The 25,557-nt window shown below is 40.7% G+C and overlaps 2 protein-coding genes across 5 annotated transcripts in view; one reads left to right on the top strand and one right to left on the bottom strand.

Annotated features, from left to right (window-relative positions):
- ANO3 (anoctamin 3) overlaps positions 1–25,557 on the top strand; it is a 163,434-nt gene that overhangs the window by 116,746 nt on the left and 21,131 nt on the right. For all 3 annotated transcript variants that reach the window (XM_048486772.1, XM_048486771.1, XM_048486770.1), the window contains 5 exons: positions 571–667; positions 2,937–2,997; positions 20,351–20,433; positions 23,126–23,266; positions 23,553–23,717. In XM_048486772.1, coding sequence (XP_048342729.1) covers positions 571–667; positions 2,937–2,997; positions 20,351–20,433; positions 23,126–23,266; positions 23,553–23,717 — 547 coding nt within the window. The remainder of the gene's footprint in view (positions 1–570; positions 668–2,936; positions 2,998–20,350; positions 20,434–23,125; positions 23,267–23,552; positions 23,718–25,557) is intronic.
- On the bottom strand, positions 845–18,474 carry MUC15 (mucin 15, cell surface associated). 2 transcript variants are annotated; one of them, XM_048486777.1, is made up of 5 exons: positions 18,349–18,466; positions 10,964–11,055; positions 8,833–9,467; positions 6,987–7,142; positions 845–4,974 (listed from the first exon to the last, which is right to left on the bottom strand). In XM_048486777.1, exons 3-5 carry the CDS (start codon positions 9,431–9,433, stop codon positions 4,814–4,816), a joined length of 918 nt encoding a protein of 305 aa, XP_048342734.1. In that variant the 5' UTR covers positions 9,434–9,467; positions 10,964–11,055; positions 18,349–18,466; the 3' UTR covers positions 845–4,813. The 2 variants fall into 2 exon arrangements, with proteins under 2 accessions (XP_048342734.1, XP_048342733.1); XM_048486776.1 differs by lacking the exon at positions 10,964–11,055 and having other exon boundaries at positions 18,349–18,474.

The raw sequence follows: 25,557 nt of genomic DNA, 5'->3' as shown, positions 1-25,557 counted from the left end.
GCACATGTTTTCTGTGAGGACAGTGCACTGTACTTTAAAATGTGCATTTTCTCTGCTCTGTTCTTTCAAAGCCACCAGTGCCTCACCCATGGTACCAGGGATATTTTTTCCGGTTCCAGTTTTGTTTGTTTTAATAGGCAATAGATTTATTGCAGTAGCAATATAACTGTAAATTATCAGCTTTTATTTTTTTTAAAGTGTTTAGCTCTTTTTTTTATTGCTAAGATATATCTTTTACCTTTATCTCTTCAACTGAAGGGTTTAAATACATTTTAAGGCAATCTTGTATATAAATTGGCATATCATTATAATATTTAAACTTAACTAGGGAAGGGAAGAAAAATTATTGAAAGGATCATCTCTCCTTCACACTTTATGGGGTGATCTGTAGCTGCCAGATTAGCCCAAATTCCAATAGCTGTCTTGTCGTCTGAGTAAGTCTATACACATTCCTATATTATCAATATAATGTATAAACATGTCACTGCTAAAAACCCAAACCCTGTTGCAGGTGGATACCATCACCATGATATATCTTTTAACATTTCCCTTCTTGACTTCCTTTCACAGCATAGAGATCTGTGAGGCAAATGAAACCATCATGTGTCCTATGTGTGAAAAGAATTGCACACTTCAAAAACTGAATGAGAGTTGCATCTATGCAAAGGTAAACTTTGAAGTGTAACGGAGTATTTGCTTTCCAAAATTCAGTTGCAATCTACATAATGCCTTTTCAGTATTTTGGTAAACATGTTTCCTTCCTAATGCATGTTGGTGCTGGGTGAAGAAGCAAACAAAAAATTGCTTTCAGCTTTCATACTTGATTCTTGTAATTCATGTAAAATAATAGTTTATTGGTACTTTATTTAAAAATTTAATACTTTGCCTTTCAATATGGCATCCCCTTAAGGTATATACCTTAAGGTATATTTTACAAACAACATTGAGACATTGACAAAAACAAATTACAATGAAAATTTTAAAAAATACAAACTGATAAATATTAATATTCTGTAGTTTGGTAAAATAAAAGTATGAACTGTCATTCTAAAGCTGCCAAAGAAGATGCCAAATATGCTTCTCATACTGCATTGTCACAGTGTAGGTGCCACCAAAAACTCCTTGACACACACTACCACCTATTAGAAATCAGGCTTCTACTAGATCTCAGAAGCCCTGTGCAGCAACTCATTTGTGTCTTGTGAGGAAAGAGAGTGGGTACAAAAGTGCTGCCCCCTCCAACTTCTAAACAATAGCTTTGTCAACTGTGACTAGCACAAAGAGGTCAACTCACATGACATTCTGGCACATGACCTCTTGTCATAATATTGCTCTGAAGATGCCAGCCTTAGATGTGGGTGGAATGTAAAGAGCAATGTTATTTGACCATGACCACACAGCGAAGAAAATCCACAATAGCCAGTTGATTCTGGCTTTGAAAACCTTCAACATACAGTAGCCAAGCTGACTGCATGAGAACGTGTAACCCTTCCCCAAGATCAGCAACACAGCCTTTCTAACTGCTGAGTACAAGGAGGAAGGATGTGCATGAAAACTTCCTCCATGAGTTTGTACCTTGCAGATGACTCAGTGATTTTGTGGGATTGAGGCCAGCAAGCTCATGGCCACTCTCCCTCCCTATGCAGTCAGCCAACATGCAGACAGGTCACCCTCATGACTTGTTTAATATGGATAATGTTAAGTGGAAATATTCCAAAGGAAAAGAACATTCCAGAGCATATGACATTGTGAACATGACAGTAAGGACATGACAGTCTGTTTTGTCTCAGTAGTTGTCTGTTTAATAATTACTTATAAATATAACTCCTTTAATTTTTGTAAAGCCCTTTTGTTTTAAAAATTTAAATTTGTTCAAACATCTGATTAGGATAGTATAAAGTCCAAAGCTGCCTGCATTTGTTACGAAACAGCTGTGCATCCAGTCATCAATATATTTCAGCATCCCACTTTTCCAGATGCCCATCATCTTACTGTCATTGCAATCTACATTGTAAACTGGATTCAGAATCACATTGCAAGCCTTGGGACTTACAGATTTACCATAACAGAATAGTTAGATCTTGGTGATGAAACCTTCATATGTAAATGTGCTAGGTGTTAAGTGTACAGCAAATAAACTGCAATTCTTATTTTGTCTAAAAAGTTGTATCAGCTGTGGCTAGCACAAAGAGGTTGACTCACATGAAATTTTGACATGATATTTTCAAGAAGCATGAGATGGCATCTCTTATAAATTGAAAGAGGGTGAGAAACTCTGAAAATTTGAATGAGTAGATATGGGAGAAAAGATTTTGAAACTAAACTATTTGAAACTAGGAGAGTCACTACAGAGAGTCTTCAAATGTGGTACATCATTGACTGCCACTCTTCTGTTCTACTTGAGTGCAACAAAAACATTCTCGGATTATCTCTTTGTTTGGTTTTATTCTGCACCAACTTGCAAGAACTTGATATAGGCTGTGGCCTATCCTCTACAAGTAGCAGAATACATTAGTTTAACCCTGCAGTGGTAAACTAAACTACTTCAAATGGTTAGTGAAATGTGTATATTTTGTTCTCCACTTTCAGAGAGAGTTTTTAACTCAAGGAGGGGAAATTTAAAATTGTACCCCACAAACCACTTTAGTCTGACATAATAAGTCATTCTGCCATCTAATTCTGTTCCATAAGTAGAAACGTTCTGTGAAGGAAAACATCATAGAAGGGTATATCCCTGATATTTCTGATGGAGTTGCCAAATGGAATTTGTATATTCTATCTGGACTTTTTGTGGACTTTTGTGCTGATCAGTTTTATTAAGCCACTTTCAGTATTTTTCCATTCTTTAATTATGAATTTTGTCAAATTATGTCAAACGGGGAATTTGCTTCAGCTAATAAACTCCAATATTGTCTATGTTTTATTTGATTCCTAAGGTCACACACTTATTTGATAATGGAGGGACTGTCTTTTTTGCTATTTTTATGGCTATATGGGGTAAGTTTTCTATACTTTTTTTACACCTGTTACTGATAGAAATACTGCATGGTGCGGTAGCCAAGCTGCCCCACAATTCCCAGGAGGGTTTTCTGCTGGCATGAGCAGAACAAAAGGCAAACAAATCCCCCACTGCCAGAAAGCCCCCATAGGACTCCCATAAACTTACACCACTGAAAAGGTGGCATAAGTCTAGTAGGGAGGCACTAGCATTTCCAGCAATGAAGCAGGGAGGAATCTAAATTGGCTCCACAATGGTGGTGTCAGCAGGGAGTGCAGGAGCATTAGTGAGTACGTGCTGCCACATCTGGCTGTTTCAGTGGGCTGCAGCAGCCATCTACCAGCCTTCTGCGTGGGAAAATGCCCCAGAGAGGTCAAATCTGCTGAGCTAGGCCGACGCCACCTCCACCAATGGATTTTCCCCTTCCTTGATGGGACTGTGAGAATTTCTAAAGATTTGAATGTGTAGATATGGAAGCGAAGATTTTGAAACTATTTATTTATACTATTTTAATGTAAAGTTTTCAATTACTGATAAGAAATGAAGAAATACTTAGTGCAAATTTACAAATATGATTTAAAATCAATTCTGATATTTGTATCAAATAAATTAATTGTTTCAGGGAGAATAACTATGTGTCAATATGGGATATCTGTTGATAAAGATATAGGAGCTTGTGGAAAAGGAAAAGAGAATCTTTGAAAGTGTATGGATTAATTGGGCATTTAAAAGTCTTGAAGTTTTCCTATTTGTATTTGCTGTTACTGATTTAAAACAAAAACAAAATAATTGCTTTCTAGATAGAACCAGCAGCAATCTATTCCAGCAGTCTGTTTTTAATCAGTAAAATTTTGATATGCACAAAAAGGGCATAATAGTGATGACCATCCTGTCTTCTTTATGTAGCATCTGATACTGAGAAGCGTACTTCCTCTGAACATGAAATATACATTAAGCCTTCATAACAACCACCAAAAGTTCTATTCTCTGTGATTTTTAAGTTATATGCACATTTATAAAAACATCTGTGTAAATAGCCATCCGTCTTGTGACAGTGAATTCCATAAAAATATTTTGAGAAAATTTATGATTCAGGTGAAGAAAGACTAGACTTTGACTGGGTCATATATGTATGCTCATAATCTGATGAGTACACACAAGACAGGGTGCCTTGTGGATGTAAATGAGCAGATACAGAACAAAAACACAGAAGTCTCATATCACTTTATATCACCTAAGATGTAATTCTGCATCTTCACCAACAGCCTCCTCTCATTGCCAAAATAGGAGAAAGAGGATTCCCATGTATAGGGTTGGGGGTTAGGGTTAGGGTTAGTTTGGGGGTGACCGTGGAGAGGAGGAAAAATGGGTGAAATCCAGTGATGGAATTCAGCAGGTTCGCACCATTTCAGCAGAACCAGTTGTTAAAATGGTGCTTGTAAACAACCAGTTGTTAAATTATTTGAGTCCCACCACCAGAACTGGTTGTTAAATTATTTGAATCTCACCACTGGTGAAATCACTCCTCCTGTGGTAGGATACAACAATACTTTTTCAAACAGTGAATTCATATGTTCATCCATGAATCAACAAATGCTGAATAACCGGGTGACTTCCATGTGTACATTATCCATAGCATAATTTAACCAAAAAGTGATAGTAGATAAGTGAATTTGTAAGCTATGCATTGCTTCTCACACACTGTCCAAAAGCCCAGGATTTACACCACTGAAAAAATAACCAAACCAGTATTCAACAATTTTTTTGAAAAAGGACCAAGTTGAGTTTTAAAAACTGTCATCAGTTTCTATAGTTTTATGGTAAGTGTGGTGATGAAGTCATGTCATCCATTGAAATAGCATCATAGGGGGTGTTGCTGTTTTGCGGTGTCGTCTCATTGGCCATTGTGGGATTGTAGTATGACAAATCTGCAGTGCTCGCACCATAAGACTCTGGTACATTGTCCAATCGCAGAACTGTAAATTAATATTGATAGATATTTATGGAGTAGGAGTAATATCGATAGTTATTTATGGAGTATTTATGGAGTTACATTTCTGCATCATATAGAACAGCCATTCACAAACTTTAATAACCAAATACACCCCATTTTGAGCAAAAAAAGGCCTAGATCAGTGGTGGTGAACCTTTGGTACTCCAGATGTTATGGACTACAATTCCCATCAGCCCCTGCCAGAATGGTCAATTGACTGTGCTGGCAAGGGCTGATGGGAATTGTAGTCCATAACATCTGGAGTGCCAAAGGTTCGCCACCACGGGCCTAGATCGTCAAGACCTCGCTTACTTGCTTTTCAAAGAGTGCATAAGTCATGTATGCCACATCAAGACTCTCCCTCATTATAACTATGTTCTGTCCAGCTGTTCTTCAAAAATAGTGAGAATCTTTTGTATTGGTCATTAACTTGTAGGTAGAGTCTAGTTGAACATGTGTGGAAATGGCCATGGAAAAACTTTTGGAACTGCTCATAGAGATGGAAAAAAACAAACCTGAGCTTCTGATATTTAGTTGAAAAACATTATTAGAAATTGCTGCCTACAATGCAGTGTGACACCTATCTATGTCATGGTAAAATCATTTTCTTTGGAGAATTATATCTGAAGTGATTAGGATGACTGCATTAGGACTGTACCTTCTTGGTGCCACTCAACCAATGAGAATTCTTAGAGCTATCTTATTTGTTCTAGAGGCTAATCAGTGCATTTTCTACACTACTGTTCCGAGAAGAGGAGAAAGTGTTCAGTGACCATGCATCACTCCTCTATGGAGCAGATCATATTCCTGAGCACCATTTTGGATCAGGAAAATGGCAAGGGAGAAACAGGAGCCCCCTTTTTCCCCTTCACAATAGTCTTGACCATAATTGGGCATTTGCATAATTGTAGTCAGAAAATTATGCATTATTTTTCTCTGCAAATGATAAGCACAAAAATAATAGAGTTGTAATTACGAGGTGAAATGAAGCACAAGTGGTCAGGAGCTATAATGCAAAACAGCAATGTGGATCAGTATTTTTCAGATTCAACTTTATAAGACCTGAAAATTTCAAAAAAGCTGAAACCCCATGCCAGCTTTTTTTTTTTTTTGAAATTTCCAATGCCAAGTCTGGCGTTCAGTTCTGTGCCTTCCTGTCATTTCTGAAGTCGAAGGGGGCTTCAGAGGAAGTGAAGGAGCTGAATGCTAGGCTTGGCTGAGCTGATCCTGGCAGTCAGCTCTGCTACCTCCCACAGTGCCTCTGAAGTTAAGAAAAGCTTCAGAGGCTGGGGAGATCTGAATGCTGGGATTGGCTGAGATGTGCCCAGCATTCAGATCTGCTGCATACCCTGCCATTTCCAATGTCCAAGCAGGTGTCAAAGGCAGTGACGTAGGTATAGATTTTTATGGGGAGTTTGGGGGGGCATGTCCCCACCTACCCGTGGGGGCATAGCCATGCCTTCTCAAGCCCCACCCCTGACCTCAGTGCTTATAAAAGCAATTCTCCAAGGCAAGGGACAGCAGACTCCCCTGCCCCCCTGCCCCCCCCCACTGTGACCCTTTAATACACTTCCTCATATTGTGGTGACCCCCAACCCTAACATTTATCCATTTTACAGATGGAGAACACTGATGTAGAGAGTCTTAGGCGACCCCTGTGAAAGGGTCGTTCGACCCCCGAAGGGGTTGTGACCCTCAGGTTGAGAACCGCTGATATAGAAACTTACCTGTAATGTGAATATTTCCTGTTTTATTAGTTAGGTTCATCACTTCAGGTACCTGTGTGAAAACAACTTTGTATCTAGGGCAGTAGTAATAGTGAACAGTCCTTAGGACAAAGTCATTGGAAATTCACCTCATCCCATCTCTTCCCTCTTTTGCATCCACTTTGTACAGTTGGGGCAGTACTTTTAGTGACACATCAAGCAACTGCTACTGTGAATAATAGATAGTCTTTCTAAATATCGTGTCTGAAATTATTAGACCTTTTATTACCTGGATCATTTGTCATGTCATCATAAAGTCTTTGATGGACAAATCCTTGAAATTTTCTCTTTGCACACATGAAGTAACCAACCAAACCAATTAATGCACATCCAAGCACAGCTCCTACAATGGCACCAAATATTACTCCCCCATTGCTGGGATTCTCTGCAAAACAAACAAAAAATAGATTTCAAGCAACCATTGGACACGTAAAAATCTATGCTGAAAACAAAATATGGTCTTGAATGAGAGGAAAGGTCAGCAGCAAGTCTAAATAACAGCTAACTACAAAACTAAGCCAAAATGTTTGAGTCCCTGATGAAAGCGGGGGGTGCATCCAACCGTAACTCTGACCCTAAAACTTATCTGTAATTGTGTGAGTGCTGTGCCAGTAAGTTGTTTTCAACTTATGACAACCCTATGAACTTATGGCTTCCAAAACATGCCATTGTTATTCTGCTTTTGCAAACTGAGTGCCCTGGCTTCCTTGATTGGGTTAATCTATTTCATGTTAGGACTTATCCTTTTTCTACTGCCTTCAACTTTTTCTACCATCATTGTCTTTTCAAGTAACTCTTGTCTTCTCATAATAGGGCCAATGTATAATAGCCTTAGTTTAGTCATTTCAGCTTCTAAGGACAGTTGACACTTGATTTGGTTTCAAAGCTCTTTTCCAACACCAGATTTCAAAGCAATCAACTGTCTTCAAATCAGCTTACATCATTGCCCAACTTTCACATCCATACATAGTAATGTTATTGTATGAATTATCTTTTTGTAATTAGTTTTTATTAAAGGATTTTAAAAATACAATAGCATATAATATATTAACAATTCTTGTATTATTAAACAATTGTTTTTACTATTCACTTTTCTTAAATTCATCCCAAACTGTTATCTATATTAGTATTCAATAGGATAAATTTTTACATCATTGTCTATGTTAATATATTTTGTCCAAAGGTCCCAGTTTTGCTTTTAAGTATCATAAGGCAGTTGTCTTATCTGATGAGCCATTCTATCCATCAGATATAATGGTTGAACTTTATCCTTCCAGTCTTCTTTTGTATTTGTCTGACTTCCATAACTTTGCCAGAACTATTCTGGCCGCCATTAACATATGAAACAGTACATGAGTACACAGTTGAATTATATTACTAGAGGACAGTACTGGTCCTAGGAGATAAGTAATTGACTGTATTGGGAAATTAATTCCTGCTGGTTCTTACATGGTTATTCAGCTTTTCATAGTTATAATTTCAGGTGATTACTCAAATCTGTAAATTATACATTTAACACTGCAAACACTTTATATCATCTTATACCACCTCAAATGCAGTGTCTTCCAGTGGAATTCAGTTGCTCATCATCATCAGTTGTAATTAATTAATATACTTTAAGGTTTTATTTTCCATTTCCTCAACAGCCAGTGGGATGAGAAGACTGAATGTTCTTTCACTAAAAATTAATTTAATATTTAAACATGAAATAATCATTTTTGGGCTGTAACTTGGAGTGTGATCATTTATTTAGCTAGCTTGATTTTTAAAAATTGATAAACCTGAAGAGATGACCATGATACAGGATGAGAAGCTCATCTAAAGTCAAGAATATGTAAACTAACATTTTTTATGGATTTGTCATCCTACAGTTTATTAATAGTTCAATTTCCAAAGCATTATTCACATTTCAATTTGAAACCAAAGAAGCTACAACAGTGTGCTCACAAGTGTATCTATATGGCAGGGATATGCTATGGTGGAGCAGTTAGTGCTATTGTGTGACAGTTGCTGCAAGTCAATTATTGTATATTGAAAAAAATAAATTATATGCAAAATTGATAAAGCACTTTTACCTTTTGTGGATTCATGAACTTCTGCAGAGCTGTGAAGAATACTGGAATTCCGGCTTGTGGTTTGTACATTTGTCGTTAAGACTGCTTTGGCTGATGTAGTATCGGCTGATGTAGTATAATTGGAAGTAGTTGTCACATTGTTTGTTTGAATGTCACTGGTGAAGGCCATTGTAGTACCACTAATATCATAGGTGGCTGTGCTGAAGCTATTTGATGCTGTTTCTGATTGTTTGACATACGTTGCATCGGCATAGCTTTCAGATATTGTCATCAAGTTGGTTGTGGTAATCTCTGAAGAAAACGGTATTTCGTTACTGGATGTAAAAGATTGAGCAGTATCTTCCGTTGAAAACTTCTGTGCAGTTTTACTTAGTGTGGAAAGAGAAGTTATCCTATTGTTTTGAGTATCATATTCTGTTACTGCACTTGTGACTATTGGTGACATTTTGCTGGTAGCTACAGTCTCAGCTGATTCACTTACAGATTTAAGTGTGATGCCACTGGTTTTAGAACTGGTACTGGGGGATGAGATATTGTTACAACTAATCCACTGTAAACTATCCAGCAAAGAAACAAACACCATTCTCTTGAAGATCAGCATGGTTTGACAACGCTTGTTTCTTCACACAGAGAGCCTAGAAAAAAGATTTTTTTAAAAAAAATTAATTTTATATAGGTGTAAAATTTATTATTACCAGTCGAGACCTACAAGAAACTTGCAGGGGCAGCCATTCCATCCCCCCATCTTTCTTCCTCCCCTTTCCCCTTACTTCTCTCAGTGTCTGGTACTGCTACCCCTTTATTTCTTTCTGTTCCCCCATCATTCATTCTTTCTGCCTCTCACCCCAATACTCTCATTTTCTGGCTCCCTCTCACCTGTGATATTAGTTTCCCTGGAAGAAATGGCTGCTTTAGAGGGGGGAGACTATGGCATATTACCCATCTGGAGTCCCTTACTTCCTCAAAACCCACTCTGCCTAGGCTCCACTCCTCAAATTTCCAGGAATTTACCAAATGGGACTTGGGAATCCTATCTCCTTCCCAGCCACCAGCCAACCCAACTTTGTTTGATCCTGTGTCCTTAAACTTTCCATCACCCCCACCTCTACAGCCTCTGCCTCTATCTTGGAAAACTACAGTATTTCTCCACAATGAGGACCAAAGCATTTTACATCATCTTCTATCCTCCATTCTGTTTGCACAACAAACTTGTGAAGTAGATTAGGCTGAATGTGACTGGTCCAAAATCATTCAGTGAGCTTTCATAGAGAGGTGGGTATTTAAACCTGAGTCTTCCAGACTGTGCTCTGATGTTTAACTGCTACATCACACTGGTTTTCATAGGGTGGCTGCTGTTGAACCGTAGCAAACAGCCAGGCCTAGTGGTTTGGGTAAAACCAAGTTGGCTAATATCAAGTCACCCAGAGGTTGCTTCCAGGCCTAGGTGTGCCAGCCTTTAGGCGGAAGCTGAAGATCTCCCAGAATTACAACTGAACTCCAGATGACAGATATCTGTCCTTCTGGAGAAAATGGCTGTTTTGGAGGGTGCTAAGGGTTCTTCCCTTCCCAAAACCTGCCCTCCTCAGAGTTCATCATGAAAAGAAATCTTCAGGAATGTCCCAAACTGGAACTAGTAACCCTAGCTAGACCTAGCCACCGTGAGTCCACCCTCAAAGGGCCATTTCCCCCAGCCTTTTACTGGCAGAACCAATCCTGCAATTTTGATTGCCCAGCAATGGCCACTGAGAGAATCTGTTGCCTATACATGCTCCTTTTATCATTTTTGGCTTTTTAAACTCCCCAAGTTGTTTGTTTTTGTTCTGTAGATTTCAGAGTTTTCTGGAAACCTGGATTTTGAAAGATCTATCTTGCTTGTTCATGGCTCCAATCACCCGGTTTAAGTACGCAAAGATTTGGTTGACTAAGTTTTTAGAATATAAGATTTTAGGATAAATTCACAAATAGTATTTTACTATTCTTATTCTGCTGTTTCAGGTGTGACCAGGAGTGAATTATGGATTTTGAAGTTGGTTTCTTGTCTATTATGTTGGGTGTTTGGTACAGAACATCAGAGATTAATTGAGTGGTGCTCCAGTATAAACTACTGTGAAATGACTCAGTCTTTACTTACATTCATAATCCAATTGACCTGTCATAGTTGAGGTTGGACAGGAAATCCTATTGTCCCATCACCTACGGATCCCAGGAGTATCTTCTGTCCACCTCCACACCCAAGATGTTAAGGATCCAGCAAGCAGCATTCATGGGAGTGTCAGTAAAAGCAATCAGGATAAGTAAGACACAGGAACATAAGCTTGTGTGCTTCACAGAAGGGCTTTAACCCTCTTGCTTGCAAATCATGAAACCAACCAACAGAGCGCAGGGCAGCAACAGGTGAACCAAAGCACACTTTAGTGCCAGCACCTTGCCAACATATATACATATATACAGCCAATGATAGTGTTGCATCTTATCTCTACAAATGTGCATCACGAGGGTATGAGTCATGCCTAAACCTGCTGACGTCCTCAAGAAGGAGATTGCATCATCCCTTCTAGCTGTCAGATAGATTTTGCTGATCTGGTTGTCAGATCCTGACACAAGATGCATGCCATTTATGTATTTTTAAAAGCTTTTTGGCAAAAGATAGCTCTATAAAGTGGCTTCCATCAATTAAAAAACACAATAGAGTGAAGTATAAACATCAAGATACAAGGATTAACCTGATGAAATTAATTATGCTATGAAATAAAAGCCTCAACAATAAGCTTTGTTCATCAGCAATTATCAAGTTCTACAAAACGTACAATATGCTGGGTGATAGTGTGGCATCACCTTCAGGGAATACCTAGGCGTGTTGTCAGTCTGTTCTAGGAATTGCTAGAATCCAGTGATTCATAGAGTTGCATAAAGCCACCTTTGATTTTCCATGGAAGTAATATCGTGTGATTGGCCCAACAGTGCCCCAGTGTCCCCACCCACAGGAATTCCACTTGTTGCCAGCTGCTGGCTAACAACCCTATAAATGCATCTGTCTTCTGCTTGTAGCATGGTGCCTAGGAAGATTTCATAGTTTTGCTTGAAGTTTTACACTGATTTGGTATAAACTGAAGAAATTCAGAAGTTTTACTAATCCTTCCCCCAATCCACTATACTGTCACAAAAGAAGAGAACATACAGAATCAACTCAAGCAGATAATTCCATATGATGATTTCTACTATACACACATACACATGCTCACACATAGAGGCCAATTATACACTGTTTCTCTGTCGCACAGTGAGGGAACATTTCCGTCAGGGCACAGATTTTTGTACCAACATGCTCATACTTATGGTGCTGAAGATCTCCACAGTTAGTGAGAGTGTTTTCTCTCGCTGCAGGGTTTTGCTCCTTCTGGTCTTCCCCCTTTCCCCCCACACAATAGTGATATGAGGAATATTTATTTATTTATTTATTTTCAGTTTTATATACTGCCCTCCCCCAAAGGGCTCTGGGTGGTGCACAACATATAAATCGAAGCAGAGCACAGTTTAAAACATAAATGCAACTATAATAACATATACTATAGGGTTAAATAGTTAAAACCTCTATTAAAACACAGTGTTACAGAATATAATGCCTCATATCCGGCAGCTAAAACCCTCCTGAGAGGGGAGTGGTAGGTCCACCAGATGTTATGAGGACCATCAGAGAGGGGAAATCCCAGGGGGGTGCTGCATCAGCAGCTGGTCTCTCCAAAAGTCTGGTGGAATAACTCAGTTTTACAGGCCCTGCAGAACTCCCCAAGATCCCACAGGGCCCAGACAGCTGGAGGGAGGGAGTTCCACCAGTGAGGGGCCAGGACTGTAAAGGCCCTAGCCCGAGTGGAGGCCAGCCGCATCATTGAGAGGCTGGGGATCACCAGCAGGTTGGCCTTTGCCGAGCACAGAGGTCGAACCAGGACATGTGGGGTAAGTTGGTCCCAAAAGTACGAGGGTCCCAGGCCGCGTAAGGCCTTAAAGGTTAGCACCAACACCTTGAAAATGATTCGGAATTCAACCAGGAGCCAACGCAGGTGATGCGACACAGGTAAAATATGATCTCTAAAGGCACCCCCTGTGAGCAACCGAGCAGCGGCATGTTGGACCAGTTTCAATTTCCAGATCAGACGCAAGGGAAGGCCCGCGTAGAGCGAGTTACAATAGTCTAACCTGGAGATGACTGTTGCGTGGATCACAGTGGCTAAGTCAGTTTGGGAGAGGAAGGGGGCCAGCTGCTGGACCTGATGAAGATGGAAAAACGCAACCCAAGTTATATGGGCCACCTGGGTCTCCATTAAAAGAGAAGAATCCAGGTGGACCCCCAGGCTGTGGACAGGGGGGGTTGGTGCCAATGAGACCCCTCCCACACCAGCAGCTGGAAATCCCCAAACCCCCTCCCCTCGGCCCAGCCAGGGAATCTCTGTCTTCGATGGATTCAGTTTTAACCTGCTCTGCTGTAACCAACCAGCGACCACCTCCAAACAATGCTGTAGAGCTGCAGGGGTGGCAACTGCTCCCCCCTCCATCAACAGGATGAGCTGAGTGTCATCAGCATATTGATGGCAGATCAGCCCAAAGCTCCATACCAGCTGAGCAAGGGGTCGCATATAGATGTTAACAACGGGGATAACAATGCCCCCTGGGGTACACCGCAATGAAGCGGGCAGTTCCAGGCGGCCTGGTCCCCACACCACACTTGTTGGCTCTAGTCCCGGAGGAACGAGGCAATCCACTGAAGGATCATGCCCCGCACCCCCAAGACGGCCAGACAGTGGAATAAAAGGGTGTGGTCAACCACATCAAATACTGTGGTAAGATCCAATAATAGCAGCAGTTCCGATCCACCTTGGTCAAGCTGAATATGGAGCATATCTGTGGCAGCAACGGGAACAGTCTCCATCCCATGCCCAGCACGGAAGCCGGACTGGAAAGGATTGAAAGCCAATGTGTCCTCCAAAAACTCCTGAAGCTGCTCCAACACAACTCTCTCAATTACCTTCCCCAGAAATGAAAGATTTGAAACAGGGCAGTAATTGTTCAGATCTCCGGGATCTAATGATGGTCTTTTCAAGAGTAGGCAGACCACTGCCTCCTTCAACCCACCCGGAAAGACTCCTTGCTCAAGGAAGCCATTGACGATTTTCAACAGGTGGGGTCGTAACTCCTCTTGGAATATTTTAGTGAGCCAGGAGGACAAGTAGTTGGTCTAACACAGGGGTAGGGAACCTGCGGCTCTCCAGATGTTCAGGAACTACAATTCCCATCAGCCCCTACCAGCATGGCCAATTGGCCATGCTGACAGTGGCTGATGGGAATTGCAGTTCCTGAACATCTGGAGAGCCGCAGGTTCCCTACCCCTGGTCTAACAGCAGCCAGGGCCCTGTCAACAATGGCTTCGGAGAGCAGGGAAAACTGGACCAAACAAGGGCCAGAAGATGGCATGGGAACCTCCAGTTCACTAATTGTAGTTAAAGTGGTAGGAAGGTCCTGGTGGAGCGACACAACTTTTATCTGCAAAAAAACTCATAAATGCCTCACAGCTAATAGCCAATTGACAATTTGTAAAACCCTCAGGTAATGAGGTAAGAGGCCGAATAATGCGAAACAATTGAGCTGGGCGAGAGCTATCAGATGCGAACAAGGAAGAGAACACTCTTTGCTTCCTTCATCGCCATCTCATAGGCCTTCACAAACGTCCTATAGGATGCTCGCTCAGCCTCATCAAGAGACTTCCTCTGCACTCACTCTAAATGTCTGAGCTCCCGTTTCATATGGTGTAGCTCCTCAGTAAAGCAGGGAGCTATCCGAGAGCAGGGGCGCAGAGGCCGCCGGGGAGCAACAACCTCGATGGCATCGGACAGCCAGGAATCCCAGTCCTCCACCTGCACATCAAGGGTGCTGGCTGGTTCAGGATCCCACAGAGCATTTAGGAAACCAATCGGATCCATAAGTCTCCGTGGGTGGGCATAAATTATCCCGTCGCCTAGACAGTAGTGGTGTGGTAGATCCATCCGGACCTTCATAATGGTCAGACCACGGCACTCTGTCAACAGAGGATACGACCATATTCACCCCCGACCCAAAGACCAAATCCAGAGTGTGACTGGCCTCATGTGTGGGGCCAGAATTTACTAGGGAGAGACCCAGCATCGGCATTACTGTTAAAGAATGAAAAAAATGCCTTTCTGTCACCAGCTATGTTGTGTTTGGAGTGCTCAAGCTCAAACGTTCCTGCACCTTAGCTTGAATTTGGCAGGGGGTGGGTGGGCGTGGGCATTGTGAGGGAGAGGGGTGCTGGTGGAGGAGAGGCAGTACTGCAGCCCTGTGGGTGGGCTGGAGGAGGACAGAGAAACTGGCAATGTATGTATAGAGCCCCAATTTGGAATGTAGAAAGGCAGGGTGGAGAGATGAAGGTTTAACCTTTCAACCCATCTTGACTGGAGAATGGGGATGAGGCAGCTTAGAGAATAGAAGATGACTTTTCCTGGCTCTGGGCCACTTTCTATTGCCTTTTGCCTGTAGGAGTTCTGCCTGGGTTGCAAGGCAGGTCTCAATCTCTGTCCACAAGTATAAAGGAGCCAGTGGAATGGGTTGGGCATTGTTTTCCACCCCTGGCTGGGCTGGCAGAAGGCAGCAAAGAAAGGAAAGGGAGGATGCTGGTTGCCAGGAATTCCCTTTGGTAACAGTGCAGACCTAAACAGAATAATACCTTTCTATATTCATTAAAATCAATGGATTTTTTAAAAGTTCTGTTTATTTGGTTAGATTTATTCTGTTATTCTAAAGATGGTTGCAGTTCTTTCCAGTTGATTAAAAACAAAAGATACAATTCATCATTCTATATATTTAACTGGACTTTTTTGCCCCATAAGCGATAAGTGACAATGTTTAGTACATAATTAATCTGCTTATGCTATATTACACATTATCCAACTGAGTGTACAACAACAGTTGCCATACTCTGTGACTGTATTTTTCTGCTTTAAGTAACAGTTATAAAGCCAGGGGAAGAGCAAGTGAAACACTAAATTATCCTTTAGCAAGTTCTCTAATACTTTCTTCTTAACCATGCTCACTGTTTCCCTCTGGGTCACAATTCACTTTTCCTTCTATCAATAGTCACTTCATTACCAAACAAAGTGTGTTTTATCTTTCTTTTTTAATTCTAATTTCACTTTGGCTGTAAATTGAAACCACCAAGGGAAATTACTAAAAGTTCACTTAACTGAAGTTTCATTTATAGTGCGTAATGCTGAAATCATTGTACTCACCGTCCAAAGGTCTATTTTTAATGATATCCTGAATACTATAATTTTCCACTTTTCCTCCGGGGATAGGGCGGTATAGCAAGTTTAATAAATAATAATAATAATAATAATAATAATTGTGCTTCTAAGAAATCCTTTCATGTGTAATAATTAACTATCCTTGCTTTGATTTTGCATTTGTAAATATGCATATACACACACCTATATTTGCACATCAGTATTGAAAAAAAGCTGGAATGAAGTAATTGGCTTTTGCTTGAATTGTGCACCTTTCTGTACTTTAAAGAGCTACAGTACCCAGAAACAATGGAGAGAAATGTATTATTTCTATCATTTGATTTGATTGTTTAATTCCTTATTAACTTCTGACCAAAGTTAGGCTGCCTGAATACCACTGATTTAAGCAGTGTTTAGGAAGGGAAGGGGGAGAATGTGTGGCCAGTTTGTTTATTCTACATTCTGAAGACTCAAATAATGGGCCTATGGATAGCGCAGCATACAAAATAGCAAGTCCCTTTACTTCAAAAAAAAGGTGACTGATTTGTGCTAATACCCTGCTCTATGTCATTATGAGGGATAAAACATAAAACAATAATTAAATGTTTTTAAATGCTTTTTTAATTTAGTAATTTAAATAATTAGGATTGCCAACTCCAGTTTGAGAAGACCCTACAGTGAAGATCCTCTGAAGCTCCATCCTCTCCCCTCCCCTCCGCCAGCTGAATCTAGCAGTCAGTAATTGGTTGGTCTAGACTGCCCCCAGGTCCACTCAAGAGGCTCCTTGCTGTGCCCATGGCTGAGGCACAGAGAAGTATCCCTCCCTTTCCACCCTACTTCTCACTCTGCAGCCACAAAGAAGCCCTGGCCAAGTCCAAAGCCAATGTGTTGGAGAAGTGAACAGAGAACGCTGCCTAAAGTGGCTACTCCCCACTTCTCCTCACCCTACACTGCCAGCTTCTTCCTTCTCTTGGAATCCAGAGTCATTTGCAATGCTTCCCTCCAGCTGTCTTGAAACATATCACACTAAGACATATCACACCTTAACACCTTTCCTTATTGTACAGCAGCAGCCCTTATTGTACAGCAGCAGAAGGCAAAAGTCATATCCTCATATTAAAGCAAAAGTGATTGTAAAGTAGCAAAACCATTTGGATGTATGCAAAGTGTGTGCATAAGCCCCTGACGTTTTACTTGAGCAGCTTTATGCAAACAGGACTTCCCAAGCATGAAAATTGGAAGTCTATAAATAATGTCAAACTGCCTCAGCTTTTACAAAGTCATGAGAAATGGGAATGCTATTCTAAAACACACAGTGGTCCGAATTATGGCTGTCAACTGCTTTACTAGCAGTAATCCACAAAACATAAATATTAAGTATACAGCTTATGAAAGAAAATTTAAAGTGAATTCTAGTATTTTGAAGGAATTTTAGTTAAAATACCTTTATTTTTTCAGAAGTAATATATTTTCTTAAAGTGTGTGTTTGTGTTTTCAGGATGCCTATCTGCTCTACATTATGTCATCCTTAAACAAAAGAAAACAAAAAACCAATTACTGAAGGTTAATTTTTCTACTCTTCAGAGTGCAAGAGACAAACATATATGTTCGTATTCTTTTATGAGGATGTGTCTCTTGCAACTGTACTTCATATCCTTAATGACACATGCAGATGGAAAAACTTTGCTTATGAAGTAGGAAAACTCGCTTGAGTGAAAGATTGTAGAAAACTGGGAAAATCTACAAAAGTACAGATACATTTTGGTTGGCAAAGAATGTAAAGTAGTAGCCTCTTTGAAGACATTGTTTTGCCTAGGAGTAAAAAGTATATTAGGGTAAAATGTATCTTTATGCCTTCATAGTGAACATATGCTCACATTAAAACACCTCATGTTCAGTCTTATAATTTAAATCTTTTTGAAAGCTTGCCTACTATCACTTGCTTAATATTGAAGGCAAAATAACAGTTTTTAAAGTATACATGTTCAATTAAAGTATTACCTTTTTACAGCACAATCAAGAATATTTTCCTGGGAGTAAGCCCCATTGACTAGCCCTGAGTAAGACTTTGTGTAGACCTGCTTAGGATTGCTTTCTTAGAACTGTTGGGATCTGTCTTACTTTGCTGATACTGCTTACAGTTTTCTAACCAAGATTGCTTGTGCCCAGAGATACTTTACGAAAAATTAATGCACCAAGTCTAAACCATGAATTAAAAAGCACTTACCTTTTTAGCTTAGCAATAATATGTAAGTGTTGAAATAACTCTCCCAGTACGATGAATGTAATTACTCCACAGTGCTGAAAACTGTAGAATACAAGGAAGTGTAAATGTGTTGGTCTTGTGGTGGAATGCACAGTACAAATGAAATTAGGTGGGGCTGTATTTCTCTGGCTGTAATAGAGCACCTGAGAACCAGACTGACCTGCTTCTCAATTGTCATACTTGAGACATATTATTACAGAGTTCACAGAATTAGAACCTTTCAATGTGAAGTGGACAGAGTTCCACTGTTCTGGAGAAAAGGTACTTTAGATAAGAAGAAGTGTATATGGAAGGCCTGTTTTCATTTTACCAAAATTATTACCTGAAATGCACAATAATTACTTTAAACCAGTAATTTTGTACCATATCTGTATTCCAAAGCTGAATCATAAGGGGTTTGTCTTTTCAAGATGAGGAAGCATTTTTTTACATGTGTGTATCACTTTTTTTTTAGAAGGGTGGGTAAATACAAAAATAAAGTTATGATTTAGTAAAGTTATGATTCAACTCACTGTGTGGAATCCAAAAGGTAGCACTCTGATCAGGGATCACATTTCTCTTATGCCACTCCTAATCTCTCAGGAAAGGATGTTCCTGAAGATTTGGGAAACTCTTGCATGGAAAATCCACAGAAACTGCAGACCTCTCTACCAGTGCAAGTGAAAATACTGTCCAGTTGTGCAAAGGCTAGGATTACCAACTTCCAGGAGCAGCCTGGAATTCTCCAAGAATTACAACTGAGACAACAAAGATCAGCTTCATGGAAGAAACTGTAGTTTCAGAGGGTGGATTTTCTGGCATTGCATTCCACTGAGCTCCTTCCCCTCCTCAAACTCCACCCTCCCCAGGCACTACCCCTAATCTTCAGGAATTCCACAAGCCAGAGTTGGCAATCTTAGCAATGCCATCAATTCTTGTGGGAAAGCAAAATTTGGACTTGAAAATTTGTCATCTAGTTCCTAGAATAATGTAGTGTGACAAACTATCTTAACACTTCTAAATAAAGCATGTGTCACTGTGGAATCTTTGTATCAAAAGGAAGTATAAGGTACAATGTCAGAGCAGATGATCTGCATTTAGGAGAAGTCAGATGGATAATCTTTCATGGTTTCCAGGTTTCATTGTGTACAACACAAGGGCTCTAGCAAAAGCTCAGCTAGATAGTCAAATCATTTGTTTCCCTTGTTTACTTAGGAAGTTGGCATGTTGGTGTTATAACAGGGCTACCCTTGGGACTGAACTGGAAACTCCAGCTGGTTCAAAATGCAGCTGCATGGGTCCTTACAGGGACACTGTGGAGAGCTCATATCCAGATGGTGCTTCTTGAGTTGCATTGGTTCCAGATGGAATATCAAATCAAGTTCAATGTGTTGGTATTAATTTGTAAATCTTTAAGCAGTCTGGGACCCGTGAATCTAAAGGACTACCTTTCCCAATATATCCCTCCGAAAATGTTACATTAAACAAATAATAATCTTCTTGAGATCCCTGAACCCAAAATTGTCCAGCTGTTTTCAACCAGGTTCAGTGGAACAGTCTGTCCAGTGATACCAGGGCCCTGTGGGATCTATCACAGTTCTGCAGGGCTTGCAAGACAGAGTTGTTCCACCTAAACTGTGGTTGAGGGAAGCACCAGTATTGAACTGAACTCTTTTCTCTTTCTTTTTGGTTACTGAGATAATTAGGTTATTGCTGCTGTCCCAGCCCTCGCGATGGGAGCCATTGTACAGGAATTTATGCTACTGAATCTTCATTGTTAATTTATTGATGTTCACCCTTCTGACCCCATTTAACAAAGAGAGTGGTTTACAAGTTGAAAAAAATAAACAAATGATAATGATAATAATAAGGTCAGCAACCAGCTAAAGAATTTGCAGCTGTGATATTAAACAAATTTGATAAAAAATAGTAATAAAAATTAAGGCTTGAGTATGATATTAATATTATCCAATGATTTTCATAGCTACAGTTTTCTTAGAGTTTTGGAAAAGGCGGAGAGCTGTACTAACCTATGACTGGGATCTAATAGATTGGGAAGAAGAAGAGGTAAGATTCTCAAGAGATGATATATAACGGGTAGTGATAAAATACTACCAATTAGAAGAATATGATTGTATCTGATTCTGGTTTGAAGTTTCATTGCTTTGGCTCAGAGCTGAGTTTTACTTGATTTTCTTGTTTCTAATCTATTTCCACCTGATATTGACTACTTCCACACAGGGATTATTCCTGACATGAACTAAAGGAAGCCCCCACAGTAAAGGGAAGAGCATCCATACAACATCATGCCCAATTTTGGTAATAACTCATAAGGCCTTGTTTCACCGCATACATCCTTTACTCTCAAGAAAATATAAACCTAGTTTTCTTCACAGTAAAGGAGAAAATGTGGGGTGACTATGGGCAGAGTGCCATCCGGAGACTCCCATGTAACTACCAAGGCAAGGAGAAATGGAGCTAATCTCCTCTGTAAAAGTGGCAGAACTAAACTCTGCATTATATCCCTTTTAGCTAAGATAAAGTAAGAAAAGGGGGAATCCTTTGAATGGCCTTTGAGGGAGGTTGCAGGCTTGCGGGGCGGGGGTACTGTGCAAAACACATGCATGACAGGGAGGAACAGTGGCAGAATGGGGTATGTGGATGGTGTTTCCATCCATTCCATTGCCCCATGCTTCTTTTGTGATGGAGATGTGTTTTCAAGGCCCTGTGTGGAAGTGGTCAATATCAGGCAGAGATACTTCAAGTTACATTTAAACATGTACACTTGTCTCCTACAGAGAAAGAACCGACAGAGTAATCTTTGAGACCACTCTTCATGAGAGAATCATAGGCTCCAGCTTTGAGATCAGAATTCTCTGAACTTTTCTTGAGAGCTGAGAGGACCAGCAAGGAATTTAGTCCTCATTGAATTAGACTACTGTTTCTGCATGTTTCACAAGATAGATATACCCTATACATACAATGATAACATAAACTAAATGGGATATATATTTGTAAAAACATAACTTACTACATTCTAGTTGATTTTCTCTTGCTTACAAGAGTCCTCCAGAACCTAAGGTTAGTTCTGAAATGTGTAATCTCAAACAATGCAGTAAATCACCATCAGGAAGAGCTCACAGTTATTCTTATTGCTTTTCTTCAGGGCCACATTATGACACCTAATGGGTGGATTGTTTTTGCCAATGTAAAGAGTACAGTTACATCTGTTACCCATAGGTATGATTTAAAGACTTTGCCCCCCAGAATTAATTTCTGTGGCCACTCATGTTAGAACAAGAAAAACACTTTAAATACCTGACTGCAACATTTAGGCCCATTCCACACATGCAGAATAATGCACTTTCAATCCACTTTCAATCTACAGAATAAAAACTCCACTTGTAAACAATTGTGCAGAAGGGGCTTTAGTTATAACTAGTCCAGGGCCTGTCAATGAAAACTGGCCTTGGCCACCTCAATACCAATGCCACATCAACTTGGTAATCAATACACCAAAAGCTTTCTGTGTAAAGTAGCAGCCTCCGATAGAGTTGGGGGGGGGGGCGGCAGCAGCTGGCGCCAGGCCAGGATTCTGCTGTGGGCCCACCAGGCACCCCCTAGCTGCTTCCGGGCTGGCCCCCCACCTCTATCAGAGGCCACACCTGCCTCCTATAGCAGTGGGGGGTCGGCAGCAGCTGGCCCCAGGCCAGGAGCCTGCCACAGGAATGCCGGGCACCCCTCCGGCTGCTGTTGGACCGCCCCCTGGCTCAACCTCTATCAGCGGCAGCTGGCCACTTCCCTACCTGGTCTTCAGCCTCTTCCTCTTGCAGGGCTGGGCCAAGGGGCACCTGGCGGGCTCGCAGCATGCTTCAGTGTGTGGGGAGTGATTATGCGGGGCCCCTACGAGGCCTGATGGGTGGCACCCAGGGACATGGGTTACCCCATGTCCTTTATTCATTTTATTTATTTATTTATTGGATTTTATAGGCCGCCTCACCCCCGAAGGGCATGAGGCGGCTCACAGTCATAACTATACTCAATAACAGTTACATAAAACATAAATATAAGTTAACCCGATAAAATGACACAATTACAGCAGCAACAAATCTTTCAGCAGCAACAGATACATCAGAATTAAAGAAAACTAGGAAATAAAATCAGGCGCCCGATCTAAAAGCTGGGAGGGGAAGCGCCAAGCCCAAGATGGAAGTCATGGCCCTGCCAAGATGGAATATGGCAGCCTCATTGGGGGGCAGTGGATCCACGACCAGCCCCACCAAAAGCTCGGTAGAACAATTCCGTCTTACAGGCCCTGCGGAACTCACCTTCTGACAAGTATGCCCCTGACATATCCCGACAACTCTGAAAGTATTTCATACCAGAGTCTGTTCTCAATTATTGTATGGTGCCCCATATGGAGACAGGAGATAAACAGTCTAGTAAATTCCATCCACTCTGTGGCCACTCATGGTTATAGATATTGAATTTACCATGTTTTGTGTTTTAAATGAATAATCTCAACTGCTTTCAGTTCTTCATTTCTCTAACTGCAATAAAAATCCTTTTTGATTTTTAGGGTTCTTTCAATGCAGCTTGGTTATCAGAATGTTAAATTTAAAAATAATGTAAATATTGATCTATGATGTATATGGAGCATGTCATTGAAGTGTGGATAATACCAATCATATCAACAAATTTGCCAGACATATATGCCCTTTATCTCATTCCTGAACTGAAGAAATCTTTGTAATTGCAGGAAGAGCTTCGACCTGAGTTTGAAGCAAAATATTCCCAAGTGGAGCGGGTAAATCCCATAACAGGAAAACCTGAACCTTTTCAACCATTCCCTGATAAACTTAGTCGACTGATGGTGTCTGTGTCAGGAATATTCTTTATGGTAAAGACTCTAAATATGTGGAAATGTTATAAAAGTCTTGTGGGCTATTTCGTGACAACATAAGCTGCAAAGAGAATACATTGAGGAACTCTAAAATAAGAGAACAGAGCTCAATGTTCATGATAAGACAACACAATTCTGGAAAAAATGCAGTTATGAATATTTAGATTTCAACAATGTAAAAACTTCAGTCTAAGCTCATGATGAGTTGTTTAAATTAGATACATTTAAAAGCTCTTTCAGATGTACTTTCATGAAAAATGCATTCAATCTCCCTTGTTTACAGATATCATTGGTACTCACAGCAGTGTTTGCAGTTGTTGTGTACCGCTTGGTGGCTATGGAACAGTTTGCCTCTTTCCAGTGGTATTTTATCAAAAAGTACTGGCAGTTTGCAACATCAGGCACTGGAGTGTGCATCAACTTTATGATCATCATGTCACTTAATGTTGTAAGTTCTTGATTTTCACCAATTTCCAAACAATAGTCCAAACCATATTAAAATGTAGAACTGATCTACCTTGAATTGGTGTCATTTAAGCTAAGTGCAGTTGAAATTATTTTAGTATGCCAGCAGCAAAAGCCATGGGGGCGGGGGGAGGAGGATATAAATCTGTGGCGAAAATATAAGGCTGAAAACTGATCCTCCCAATTAGGTATCCTACATGAGGTGCCCAATGAGCCTCATGCCTCATTTAAACTCATGGGGTTAAGGCAAACTGAGCCCTGGCTTTAATGCCTAGAATCTCACTGCTCAGTTTAACCATAATTAGTTTAATTAAGAACTAATCAGGGTCTAAAAGATGGAAAGATCTTTTTTCAGAGCTAGATCAGTAACAATCAGCATGAACAAGTACTTTAAGCATACAAAACATATGCCTGGTAGTACCATGATCCCAATAAATGGGATGATTCAGGCAAATACTCCTGGTTATATGAAAAGAGACTCTTCCCAAAACAAGACTGGTTGCCAATACTGTGTATAGGAACACTAATCAGAGCTAACGGGCTGATTACATTTGGTGGGAACACAGGCTAAAAATTCTGATTTAATGATGTTCCTAGGCATTTATTTGCTGATTCATTCTTCCCTGTTCCTACCATTTGCACCTCCCAAAAACAGAAACTTAAGACTGATTTTTCATGGCTGAAATGCCCCGTGGTAGATCCAAGAGCATGCTTGCCGTGGGACTTTTTGCCCTGCTTTTGACTCTTCTCTGTTCCCCAGTTCTTCCTGGGGTTTGAAGCAGGCCCGGTGCGTTATGCCCCAACAGTTTCTTCACAAGATCAGTGCATCTCCATTTGCACAGCGAACTCTTCTGCAGTGTCTTCCATGCATGCACGGACAACCTCTGTTTCCCGCATTTTGATTGGCTGAATCTCCCCCCTTCCCCCACTCACTTTCACTATTTTAGTTTTAAATGACTCTGAACACAAAACAGGCACTGAGAGTTGGTGCCCTCAGGCCCCCCCTGTCTAAAATCCTTGCATGTGCAAGGGAATTGCCATCCTATACACCCTCCCTTACTAAAATATAAATCTAAAATCCTTGCATGTGCGAAAGAATCGCTGCCCTCCCATTCACGGAGCCTGCAATGTTTCTCCCTCCATGTTTTTTCCCACTGCAAGGTGGGGAGGGCACAGATTCTCAACACCTGTCCATTGGTGGGGTGGGCCAGAGCGGTCCGGTGGGAAAAATGGTCCTGGTCCTGCTGCCAAGGAGTTTTGCATGGCACCAGAAGCCACTGGAGCAACAAAGGGGCATTTCAGAAGAATCTCAACCTTTGCAATTCTGAAATTTGTGAAGCAAAGCCAATGTCGCAGGGCGGCGCCAGGGCAACGACACGGCAGACAAGCTGCAGCACCAGGAGCTGTGAAGAACTCCCAGCTGCCCTGGACTATTCTCCATGCTAACAATGGGGCATTTTTACTGTGAAAAATCGACCTGCAAGATGGCAGTGAAAATGGAAACTGAAAGCAGAAAGTAGCTGCTGACATCACAGTGGCACCAGGAAAACAACCAGAATTAGCCTAGCCAGTCAGGTCCACTCAAATTAGTTTGCCTTTCCAAGGTGAACAAATAAGACATGCTGTGCTGATTTTTGATTAGTTCTTTGCCAAATGCTCACATTTAATCTGTACTAACTTTTGTTTATCAAGTGAGTAGCCATTTTAATACATCGCAGTAGTGCATTTTTATGGAGAAATAAAATTCAGTGGAGGTAAAACATTCAGTCATATCAAATTGTTTACACAGTTGCAGAGACCATTTATTTTACAGTGTTAAATGG

This window comes from Sphaerodactylus townsendi, linkage group LG02, assembly GCF_021028975.2.
Source record: "Sphaerodactylus townsendi isolate TG3544 linkage group LG02, MPM_Stown_v2.3, whole genome shotgun sequence".
Lineage (NCBI taxonomy): Eukaryota > Metazoa > Chordata > Lepidosauria > Squamata > Sphaerodactylidae > Sphaerodactylus > Sphaerodactylus townsendi.
Note: the sequence above shows the minus strand (reverse complement) of the source record. Positions and strands in the feature narration are given on the sequence as shown.

Excerpts from the sequence above, each read along its gene's own strand:
- MUC15 (XM_048486776.1), bottom strand. The coding sequence starts at position 9,433 with ATGCTGATCTTCAAGAGAATGGTGTTTGTTTCTTTGCTGGATAGTTTA. Across the intron at positions 7,143-8,832 it reads AGTTCATGAATCCACAAAAG|AGAATCCCAGCAATGGGGGA; the intron begins GTAAAAGTGCTT and ends TTTGTTTTGCAG. Across the intron at positions 4,975-6,986 it reads TGACATGACAAATGATCCAG|TTCTGCGATTGGACAATGTA; the intron begins GTAATAAAAGGT and ends ATTAATTTACAG.